The 12,369-nt window shown below is 43.8% G+C and overlaps 1 protein-coding gene across 1 annotated transcript in view; it reads right to left on the reverse strand.

Moving 5' to 3' along the window:
- Positions 1-10,885, reverse strand: part of RIN2 (Ras and Rab interactor 2) — a 39,711-nt gene extending 28,826 nt beyond the window's left edge. Inside the window, exons 1-2 of the mRNA XM_017837393.1 lie at positions 10,793-10,885; positions 2,655-2,750 (exon numbers count right to left, since the gene is read on the reverse strand). Coding sequence (XP_017692882.1) covers positions 2,655-2,750; positions 10,793-10,849 — 153 coding nt within the window. The 5' untranslated portion in view covers positions 10,850-10,885. The remainder of the gene's footprint in view (positions 1-2,654; positions 2,751-10,792) is intronic.
- Between the last annotated feature and the right edge of the window lie 1,484 nt (positions 10,886-12,369).

Raw genomic sequence — 12,369 nt, forward strand, 5'->3', positions numbered from 1 at the left:
CTGTCCCCTCAGGGACATCCATGAGAACAGACACGGGATGGCAGCGAGCGCTGTCCCCTCAGGGACATCCATGAGAACAGACACGGGATGGCAGCGAGCGCTGTCCCCTCAGGGACATCCATGAGAACAGACACGGGATGGCAGCGAGCGCTGTCCCCTCAGGGACATCCATGAGAACAGACACGCAGGGGTCCGTGGGCCGGGCCCTCGAGGGAGACCCAGCGCCTCCCAAAACATCACCCAGGTGCCAGCTGTCAGCACACGTGCTCCCGGGCTGCCACTGCACGCAGCTCTCCTGTCACTCTTTGAAAGGTCACCAGCACGGCACGGGACAGAGACCGGCCCCATCAGTGCCCTTCTCTGACAACTCCACTCCTGTGCCTTACCGAGACAAATGTCTGTGCTGGGAGAAAGCCCTGGCACCCAACACGGTGGAATATTGAAACACAGCCTGAGCACCCCCCTTAAAATACAGTTTGGCAAGTCTTTGTTGTTGTCTGGCTTTTACATGCTTACAAGCCCAAGTTGTGGAGCCTTGAATCATTCTCATTATTACTTGGGCCATATATGCTAAAAGGGGAGATAAGCCCAAAACAGAACTGTGGGGAGGAGAATAAATCTGAAAGTTGCCACATAACCACAAAAAAACCCACACCACAACACTGAAGTTGCAGGCACACAATTTCATGCAGTTATTTTTTTGAACCCAGTCGAGAGCTCTCGCAAGCGCTGCCTTTCTAAAACTGCCCTGTGTGCCTGTGGATACCTGGTAAGGTGAAAAAAACGAGTTGGAAAAAATTTAGCTCGCATTTCTCTAGATGCAAATCCAAAGGTCATATCAAGAGACCAGCTTCTGAACAGCAGAACACACAATAATGAGAGCAAACTACATTAATTACCAAGTTTTAAAGTAACTGCAAGGAAATAAAGTTACGACTAAGCACAGCCTTGCAAAGTGTCCAGTTTAAACAAGAGCTCTGGAAAACCTTGGTTGAAATTACTGTAACCTTGCTCTGTAGCTCTATATAAACACAACTGGGCACAACTAAACTATAAAACTTTGATACAGGTTCTTCCTTACATAGAAGCACACAGTGCAGAATTACATAGTCATAGAAAATTTGGCATTAGCTCATTTATTCAGATTTCATATTTTACATTTATCATCTCAAAGTGACAGAAAAGAATGATTTTTTTTTTGGTGGCTATTATTTCAGTATGAAATTGACTTCAGTTACACAGTCCTGGAAATTGCATTATTCACTTTTTTATGTTAGCTTTACTTACATATTTTTATCATTTTGCACTCAAGATTAACAAACTCAGTTTAAGAATCCATTTAAAAAAATCAGTAAAAAAGTTGACTGTTTCCAGCTAAGTGCTTCCACCAAGATTTTACCAGTAGATCCTAGCCTTTCATGCTTATGGGTGTTCTCAAAGATACAATAAGCCTTTTCTTAAATGAAAATTAGCTGATGATCGCTGAAATTCATTAGCTGAGCCCACCAAAATGAAGAAAGTATCCTTTCTGCCACTGTAAGAGAACTGTACTCTCAAAAGCTTTAAAACTTGAATAATGTGCAACCAGGGCCATAGCCAAGGACTTTAATTAGGTCACCTGTTCTTTACCACTTGGGCAACAGTGTTTTATGTCAATAATTTACATATACTTTGCAGTAAGTTCTAGCAGATGTCAACAGAATTCATAAAAAGAAAGTAAAAAAAGCTAAAAAACTTGGATGGAATTCTAAATTACAAACAATTACCCACTACTAGAAGAACAAAGCCCACCAGAGCTCCAGAGCTGGCCCAGAGTGTGCAGTCAGATAAAACACAACACATACACTGGTTGCTTTCCTCTTGCAACAAATATTCCAGACAAGGATACGTTTTTGTACTTTCGTTAAAACAATGATTAAAATATTGATTATCCTCCAGATGCCAATTTAACAGATGTTGCCAGTCAAGCACATCAGGCACAGCAAATCCAAGATGCTGAGGCCCCACTCTGCCCACTTCAAGGTACGAGTGTACCATGACAAATGTTCACAGTCCACATCTACGTGGTATGATCAGTTTGAAAAAGCCAGAAATGTTATCTGCACTGTAATATGTATCTCAAATCATCTTAAGGAAATGCCCCACCTACTTTATTTTTTTTTTATGTGCAAGGTACTCATACATAAATTAAACACATATCCCACATACGTATTAGCTCATAACAGTGAATATTTTACTTTCTAGCCCAGGAACGTAAATAAATCATATATTACAGTGTGCTGAATCTTCACAGAGCCACTTGAAGCTATGCACATTTTGTCTCTACAGCGGGAAAGCAAAGCTCTGCCACAGACAATGGCAATGATGTTAGAAGTTTCCTGCTTCAGACATTCATCCCTATCCAAGGTTTAACAAGGAAGTAGAAGCGAAGCTCAGTTGCTATTAGAAGATATTAAGGCAAATACACAGAAAACTGAATCTCTGGGCACTCCTGCACGAAGGCAAATTCCCTGGATCAAGAGCAAGATTGCCCACACCCCCTGTGCTGCTAGGAAGAACAGTGGAAGGACATAAGCCACCCAAGAAGACAGTGCAATGAAAACATTCCTGTCACAGCAGAGCTCCAGGAACCATGAAAATAAACATTTTAATCACCTTCGCAAATCAGCAGACTCATCTTCCAGCGTGAGATCTGTCTGTACCATCTCCTGTTTCAGTTCTCCGATTTCTGAGGCAATTGTGTCAATGAGCTAGAAAGGGACAAAAATAGGATGACATCAAGTGAGTGGAAGAGGCGTGGAAAAGAAGCCCGGGCAAGTTTAGTCACCAGAGATTACAAACTGGTTGGTTTTTTTTTTTTCAAAATCGCATCCTATTTGGACTTCCCTTTGCAAAGGAAAAAGTAAGGGTTGGGGCCACTTACAATGGTTCTCAGAGGAAGAATAATTCCTGTTCTGTGACAGTACAACACCTTCCAGGTTGGCTAGCCTTTTTATTTAAAGGTATTCAATTTGCAGCCTCTACATATTATACAACAGCTTACAAGAACTAAATTATTCAACTATTTGTAGCATTTACTTTCTCAAATAAAAAGAAAAAATATATTTAGAACAGTTCCATCTGCAAGAGTTCGACTGCAGAAGGGGCACTAAGCCAGCATGATGATACCGTGGAGGATGAAAAGCAACGAAGCAAGAAAGGAATGAGGAGCTGCTTTTCACGTTAGGTTCTGGATTCCACTTGAACAGAACAATTCAGTTAAAAGGGACCGCCTCGTAACACTTCAGCTCAGGTGGAACACCATCCTAATTCTGGGCACGAGGGCAAACACTCATTTTAATGTGGGCAAGGTTAGCACGAGGGCTGTATCTCGAGACATGAAGGATCTGCTAGCCAGAGTTCTGGGGAACATTTTGCTGAGCAGAAACCAACTCTGAAGTTTGCAAGCCGTGCTGTCTTGAACACTCTTCGCAGCCAATGCATCAAGTTTGCTGTCACACTGCACCATGGCAGCACATGAACCCTGGCAGTGTCCCCTCCCTCCTGCCTGGAGAGAAGCTGATGAGAAGGTTTGCAGCGATGCAGTGATCTCTGCCACCATCCCCGAACCACAGAGCAAACAAAAACACTGGTACTGAGGCAAAACCAGCTTCCCAGCCCAAGTCAGAACAGTCTTCACAGTCACTCACTAGACATGACCCCGAGTCCCGCTCAGGGCAGGCAGCTCAGCTCAGCAGCGTTTTCAAAGCATTGGGGGCATCATTTCCCTGTACTGTTCTACTGGACGGAATTCACTCTCTCCTTTGCGGTGCAGCATTATTCCAATCAATTTAAAAGAAGTTTTAGTCTCTGCTTGCAGCTGGCCAACCTTAAGTGAGAGTGCATTACCATGATCCACACCGTTTCTGTCACAGCTCCCAGACGTTCTGTACCACTGGCATTGCAAAGACCTTCCCCCTGAGTCACTGCAGCCAGAGGTGAGCAATGCCTTCCTGAGCATGGGAAAGGGAAGAACCCACACCGTCCTGCCAGAGCCAGCACACCCCCAGGAACCTGCACTGAGTGCAGCTGAGCACGGGCAAATTCAGCCCTCCCTCTGCACAAGGGCTGAGTCCAGCCCCGCACTGGCTTCAGGTGGTGACAAATACACATGGTGCTGCTGTCCCCACTAGAACCAGCCCGTGGCACCCCCAGGGGGGCCCGCCCATGGCTCTGGGCAGCAGTGCCTCCTCCCTCCGGGCCAGCTCTGTTCGGGGAGCTCAGCCCCACCCGGGACAGGGTGACCCCCTCCTGCCCTCAGGCTGCATCCCTTTGGCACTTTTAAAGCCTCTACCACTTGAGTAGCATCATCTTTATCTTTTCTTGCAATCCTCTGAAAAGCAATACAGCTGTTTTATAGGTTTACGTTTAAATAAATTTTTTTATCATGTGGACTGCTGTTTGGTTTTTAAAGAAAAAGAAAACAATTAATTTATGGCAAGTCTTTGGCTGCAAACCCGAACTACAGCTAATGTTCCTAGCCAGTACTTCTGTACAGTAATCCTTCTGGATCTGTAAAGGAGAGATCCATTAATTCAGTTCAATACTCAATTAATTCACAGCAGAGAAGCTGACTACAAGTGTAAAAAGACAAAAAAATTGTATTTCTCTTCCAAGCTGTGACTAAGCAGCAGAAGTGGAAGGATCAGCTCTATTAGGCCTAAATCTCTGATGAGCAATCCATTACAGCCTCTAGATACAACAATCACCCAAACTATTTCAGTAGCTGTGCCTTCTGAATGTACTTTCTTAGAGCTAGTTTTAAATAACTAATGGCATTCTAAAATACTGACACAATGGATTTCTTGTTATTTGTATGAAAACATACAAAATGCGAGTCAAAAAATGCTAATAAATACACATTCAGAAAGAAATATACGATTTGTCACTTTTAAATAAAAAATGTGACAAGTATTTGGAAAAAATAAAAGCACATCCTTGTGAAAAAAATCCATTCCAGGTTTAATTACAGCCTATCAGTTACTTACATTAGGATTTCCTATCCCTGGATTAAAATCACATTTCATAACTGATGGCAGAACACAAAGCAAAGGGGCTTTATCCTCATGAGGTTTGCTAAGTGCAGTGAGGTAGTGAGACAACCATACCAGTTGTTACTGCTAAATAAGACTGCTGATGCAATCCTCACTCTGTCTCTACAGCTTTTGGAGCCTTCTTCCCTTTCTGGTTCTGCTGAAGCTTTTCATTTCAGAGCTTTAAAATACCTGGTAACTGCTGGAAGCACTGAAAGGGATGACTTGCTCTGTCGCCATCTGGCTGTTAACTCACTTAGCTGAGTTAATGGGCTTTGATCAGAGCTGCAAAAAACCCCAAACCCTCCCAAAAAACACCAAAGAACCAAAATAAAAACCAAAATCTCCCTCCCAGAAAACAGAATCTCTGGGCACTACAGCAAAGAGCTCAAATCCAAACTGTACTAAGGGCAAAGTAATCTGAACACTTTTTAATTTGTATGCCTGCCTTGAAGAGAAATTATCATTCCTGAGGGGAATTTTTCCATGTTCAGCAATTTCACTTTATCTAAAGAGAACACAAACAAAATGGCACATTTCAAGGAGCCTGATGCTCACATTCTGTTCCACAGGGCAGATTTCTGGGGGGTACTACACATCCTCCAGGACAAGGCAGTCTCTCCTCAGTCTGTGAGAGGTCAGTACATCCTGGACAAGGAAACCAGGTAAAGTGTGGCATCAAACCAAACAGAACACACTCTGCAACCCAACAGTGACTTATCACCTACCACCCTGTACCTCACCTCAAATAAAGCACTTATCCTTAGGAATAACCCCCCTGGTTTTCTCTAAAACAAACCACCAATATTTTCTGCAAATTGCAACTGATTTTCCTTAAATTTTCTTTTTGGTAAAAAAAGTTACTCTCAATTTAAAAAAAAAAGAAAAAAGGTCTTATGGAGTTGAATCATTTGGGTATCCTTGCAGTTAACTGACACCTACTGTCACCACAGCACCTGACAGACCATTTTCTATCAAATAACACAGGGTGCACTCAGGATTTTCTGACATCACCTCCGAAGTATTCAGGACCAATGAAAGGTCTGGTGATTGTGCAGCACCTGTGATGCACACATGATGAGCATCAGACAAGATGAGCTGTTAATAACAGGTTTCTGCAAAATGCAGGAAGAATCCTGGCTATGGACTATTATTAGCTTCGACCCTGAGAAAACAAGCAGCAGCAAAGGGCTCTGCCTTTTTAAGTGCAACTGGAATTCCTCAAACAGATTTCTCTATTTGCAAAGAGTGTGATACCTGTTTGTCTGGAACTAATTGGAAAACTCACCCATTTGTTTCAATAGAATGGAAATCAAGATGGTAAGAGGCAGTTTCCAAAGGAAAATATAACTGAAGTGGACGGATACATTTGCCAGGGGCCACTGTTAATGTAAAATAGCATACATGAACCCAAAGACTTAAAAAGTAATCAGGAGAAATCTGTTGCAGCCTATTTAGGACTATGAAATAGATACTACCCTGCTATACTACAGAAAGAGGAGGTTTACTTGAAAAGAAATGCGTTTGGAAGTATGACATCTTCTCAGGTGGTTAAAAAAAACCCCCAAAACTAAAATGACACCTTACATAATATGATAAAATAGCCATTTTTGAGTCTAATGATTTTCCTTTGGAATTTATTTCTGATAAAGCACTGTTCCGTAGGTTAAAAAGAAACTACAATGTAACCACTGTAAACCCAAAGACTAATTATGACTCAGACACATGAACTCCCACAGCAGCCCAGCACAGTATTCCCTAAGCAAACTATCCTAAACATTACATTGCCAAATACCACGGACTGTTTACATGCCTGATACCATGAGAGAAATAATGAAATGCAAACATCTCACACCACAACATTTCCTTTCATAACGTGCCACACTCTGCATATTGTCAATTGATTCTTGGTTCAGTGAGACTGAGCTCAGCTTTTGGAAGCTGGGGGGTAACACTCCTACACCCAGCCCACAAGCATGGCACTCCAGCAGCCCAGTGCTCTGCCACCACAGCCCACAGGCCAGCTTTGGTTGGCATCTTTCAGGACGTCATACAAGCAGCAAAAGCAAGAGCAGGTGTGTTCACCAGAAGCAACACACTGCCCAGGGGCCCCAGTCACCTTTGGGAAGCTGCTCTGCCCACACACACAGCCAGACACAGCCAGTGCCTCTCCCAGAAGCACAGCCCAACTATAGGTCTTCTTACTCACTCAACTGATGAAGAGCTTCCTGTTCCCAAGAGGAGGACAGGTGGCTTTGATTTGATGTCTGTCTCAGGACATTTTTAGAAAAAAACCGCACGACAACTGAATTCCTGGTTTTTGTGTCGGAATGCCAAATAAGCCTGTACAGGGAACTAACAAAACTGCCAGCTCTGGCAGCCAAGGAGGAGCCAGCCCAGCAGACCACTGCAGAATGTTTCCAAGCCCTGAGATTTACAACAGCAGAAGAGGAAAAGGTAAGGTCGGTGCTTCCAATCTGGCAAGGCACCCCGGGCTGAAAGAGCAAGATCAGACCGGACAAATGGGCCTCGCCGCTCACCACCCCCCCTTCCTGCCAGCAGCTCATTTTTCATTCTTTCTGTGGACCTGCATCCTCTTTGGCACCACATCTTTTCCTTCCTGTTTTGATAAGCAGAACGTAGCAACCCTGACAGAGCACCCTGTGTGACGAGGTGGCCGAGTGCCAGAGATGAGCCCGGCTGGGAACGCTGCTCCCGGACTCGTGCAGACGGCTCAGGACAATCGAGTATTCTGACACACGGCTGCAAATTCTGCTGGTTTTGCACAGTGAGCTGCGAATTCTAAGGGCCATTGACACAGTTCACTGCCTTATTCATCAGTAAGCAACAAAGTTTTACACTATGCTTGGTTTTGGAACAGAAAAGCTTTATTAGTGTAAAACCTCTGAAGCCAGTTCAGTAAAGACTGGAACATCTTCACGAGGAGGATGTTTCAGTAAAGAGGACATTTCTCAGAGACATATACATTCAGTTCCTTGCTCTACTGCACACTCCCTCTGTAACCATTGGCAGGCTATGCAGTCCCAGAATTACCCAAGACTAACTCCATCTTTGCTTCATTTTTACTACTTGCTGGCTCTAAGCTTCATCAACTGCGAGGCACAAAGAGTCCACAGAATTTAGCCTGTAAAACTACAGACCTCTGCTCTGTGTGAAATGGGGACAATACTGTGTCCCTGTGTAAAATGGGGACAATACTGTGTCCCTGTGTAAAATGGGGACAATACTGTGTCCCTGTGTGAAATGGGGACAATACTGTTTTCCTTGTGTACCAACAGTCAAAGGAATGTCTGTGAAAAAACTAAAAGATGGCAAGAAGCTACAGCAATGAGAACTACTTAAGAACCAGAAAAAACCCATAATGTTGGAATTTCCCACTGGTATTTGTCAGTGATTTTTCTGGGAGATGTTGCTGAGAATGGTAAGATACTTTTTTATGGGGATTTAAGTGCCCTGAGAATCTGCATGCCAGCATGGTAAAGGTTTCTTAGGCAACTGCAAAGCAAAAGCACAGCAGGAGAGCCACGTGCAGAAGTACAGTACACAGTCTGTGCACGTGAGGAGAGCATTCCAAACTTCAGATCAGCATGGGTAAAATCCCACAGCGGAATCACTAGGTCTCCTAAACACACAGACAAGGCAAATTAAAATAATGCAAACTGGAAAAAGTCTGACGTGCCAAGTATTTTGTTTGCTCACCCTTTCAGCTGTAGCAAACACAACAGTTGTCACACTTGGATTACGTGGGGGAGGTAGTTTCACTGTACGCACAGCAAGGCCCCGGGTGCACTGCACACAGGCTGGGTACACTCACTGCCTGCAGTTTCTAATTTGACACCGTGGGTTTGGAACCACGGCCCAACTGCAACTTCCCAGGGATGGGGAGAGCTCTGAAAAAGCAGCTTTGAGGCATCTTTTCCCCAGCCAGCCTGTCCTCAGGAAAATTTAGGGCAACCTTAGTTTCTTAACTGACAATGTTTCTTACAGCCTTAAGAGTGCCATGTCTAGAAACTGCTCAGGCAGACTGCATTCCTAATCATCCTGAGTAACTACAACCACATCAGCATGAACAAAACAGCTGTTCCAGCATCTATTTTCCACACAAGAACTACACAAGGAGATAGCAAAGGACTGCAGAACACGGACACTTGCTTACAGTCCCATCTGCCATGAGGATTCCTTCAGCATACACACGAGTGACCACCCAGAAATATTCCTCAGAACTGAGACAGTTTCTTGCTATGATTTGAAAAATACAGCTTTTCTCCCTAAATGGCTGTGGACTGCCATTAACAAGGTTGATGTTTGTGGTCCTGAGATATGAGATGTAGCTGAAGTGTGTTGCAAAACTTGAGAAGTGGTTCCTGCCCCTGGAATACCCTGGTAATAGCCGACCACCCGAAGCCCTGGGCAAGCCAAAGAGGGAAACGCTGTCACTGCAGTGCTGGTTGTTCACTCCCTAAAGACTGGCTTAAGCTACAGACAGCACATAGCACCTGAAACAAACCCTTCAACAGCACTTGTGTGCCACTGCCACAGTCCTGGTGTGAAGCTGCTGACACCACAGCTGGCCCTGGCACACTCATTACAGCTCTCCATGGGCTAAAGGCACCAGCCACCACTTGCTTGGCTCCCCTTTGCCTGTAGCCTGTTGTGAGCGTATTTATCACCTACTGGAACACCCATCCCCCAAGCATTAGGGCCAGATTCAGGCAAAAAAGAAGGGTATTTCTGTCCCAGAGGAAGAGAAGGAATGGAAACAGTGCCGTGCAGAGATGGCAGGAAGTGTTGCACTTTTCCTGGCAGAAGCTGCAGCAAGCAGTGAATATTCCAAGGGATGTGATCACGGTAAGTTAATTCAGTGCTCAGAAACACCCACAAAGTTTGACTGCGCCTTCAAGCAAAGCCTTGCCCAGCAAGACAGTCACTGTGACTCTGGCACTTGCCAGACACACTTCTGGTCAGTGGCAGGACACCACAGTTGGACAGGTCAGCAGCCTTTCCATACAGAGGCACTGCCTGGACACTCTTCTCCCTGTCCTGCTTTCTAGAAGCACGTGGTGTTCACAGCTGTACTCACACCAGGCACATGGAGGCTCTGACAACCGTACTTCAGATCAATTAATCCCTTTTCACTGAAAGAAAATCTTCCTTGCAGTGTTCTCTACAATTAAACTCAGCACTGCCTCCAGACCTCCTCCACTACACATAAATACAATAGTTAATGGGATTCAGTTGTGGTTTGAAAACTGCACTGGTAACTCCCACTGCACCTCAGCTTTTTGGGATGCCAAGTTTTCCCAAAATAGGCAAGGAAATGAAATCAACTTTCAATCCAATAATGGAAATCATAAACCTGTACCACAACTTTAAATGACACAAATCCACCTTATGAAAGCTCTTAACAATTTTATTCCTGTGCATAATAAAGCTTATGTTCTCAGCATTAGTGGCAAAGAAAGCCACAAGCTATTTTACACCAAATATTCCATTCAGTGTACAGGAAAACAATATACACATGAAATAACTGAGGGGTAAGGCAGCCACAAACACCACCTGTGAAAAAAAGAGATGCTCAAGAAGCACTCCCCATTTTACAGAAAAGGCTTGCTACATATCACAGAGAGCACTGAACATTCTGCAGCACTCATTTCACACTAACCCATGGACTTTAAGTTCTGTATAAATATCCTATTTACCTTAAAGAAACTTCCTCTTTTGTCCAGACAACAGGTTTTCATTGTCAGAGACGACATCTTCCCTGAGAAGACTCCACTGTATGCTCTGAACTCCTAAAAGCAGAGACATTTTTAATGGTTAGTCCAGTCTGTAGGAAATTCCTCTGCATTTCTAAGCCACAGAAACAGTCACAACAAGCCCTCTGCCAAATCCCTTTCCGTCAACAACACTGTGCCATTTATTTCCTACCAGAGTCCTTACGTATCCCTTCACTCTATTATTTTTCCATAAATTGCTTCAAAAAGCCAGTGCTACTCAGAGTTCAATGTTCCTCCCTTCTCTTCACAGCTGATCCTGTAGCTGTGAGCAGATTTTAATGTGCTCATTAAAAAAGAATGCTAAAACATAATGATTGCTTTCTTTGTTTGCTTGACCTCAGCCTGCAGTACAAACAGAACAAAATGTTAGATGTCACTACAAGCTGCTCTCAAATATTACAGTATTAATGGGATTTATCGGGGGAGGGAACAATTTAAAATCACCCACAAGGGAGAAAACACAGTAGCATTAAAGTAAAAACTGATGAAGAAAAAAAAAAAGCCCAAGCACCCCCCAGAAATGCTGCTTCAAGTTCCTAAAATGCCACTGAGTCACATCCAAGTGAGGAGATGAAGATGCAGTTAGGAAGAAGCTGCATTTTCCACTCTCAGGTAGACTCAATGAATAGTTTAACAGCCAGGAGAATGAACTAATGGCTCACTAGAACATACCCACAGAAGGAGGAATATCAGCGGGGTGATCTCCAGCTGCAAGTAGAGCAGGACAGTTCCTCTTAAGTCACAACCAGTTCGCACCAGTAGTTTGTGAACAAACTTCTGAACTAAACAGGAATCAGTTCCTTGGCTAAAAAGTCCTTCTAGGATTTTTAAAGGTGAGTTTAGAATCGTCTGTAAACAGCCCAACTCTCCTCCTTGCCCACACATTTACCAGCCACACAGCAGGCACTCATGCTGGAAGCTTCAGTCACCTAAATGTTGAATAATGCAAGCACAAAACACTACAGGAAGAACTGACACGGCTCAGCAGGACCAAGGTGGAAGGAGGAGCTGAAATAAAAAAAGGGTTAAAGGAAAAACCCTGGCAAGCAAAAGCCCTGGAAAGGGCTGACAGCTAGAAGCAGGAGAAAAGAAACATTTTCTTTTGGTTTTAACATGTAGCAGGAAGCCTTAAACAGTTCGCCCTGTTTCCAGAGGTCGTACCATGAGAGCACTAGAAAAGGTTACATTTTTCCACTCAGATTCTGGTCAAAAAGCAGCCGTGCTGGGAAGCTCGGAATCCTGCCTGTGTTCCAGGCAGAGTTTGCAGACATTTAAGGCTGAAAGAAAAATCTTGAATTCTGCACTGTTGTGAAAGCCAAACCAGGAAAGGACAAAAAAAACAGTGCAGGGAAAAAAAACCCCAAAATTAAAAAAAATCCAACTTTCTTTGTAAATCAGTGTATTTAAAGGATCCACTGCTGGTACTGTGATCTGTGTTTCTTTACCTAGAAGTGCACCTAAATAACCTGACTGCACCAATCCCATAAGAGACTGGTGTT

Source organism: Lepidothrix coronata, unplaced genomic scaffold (genome assembly GCF_001604755.1).
Source record: "Lepidothrix coronata isolate B3197 unplaced genomic scaffold, Lepidothrix_coronata-1.0 Scaffold304, whole genome shotgun sequence".
Lineage (NCBI taxonomy): Eukaryota > Metazoa > Chordata > Aves > Passeriformes > Pipridae > Lepidothrix > Lepidothrix coronata.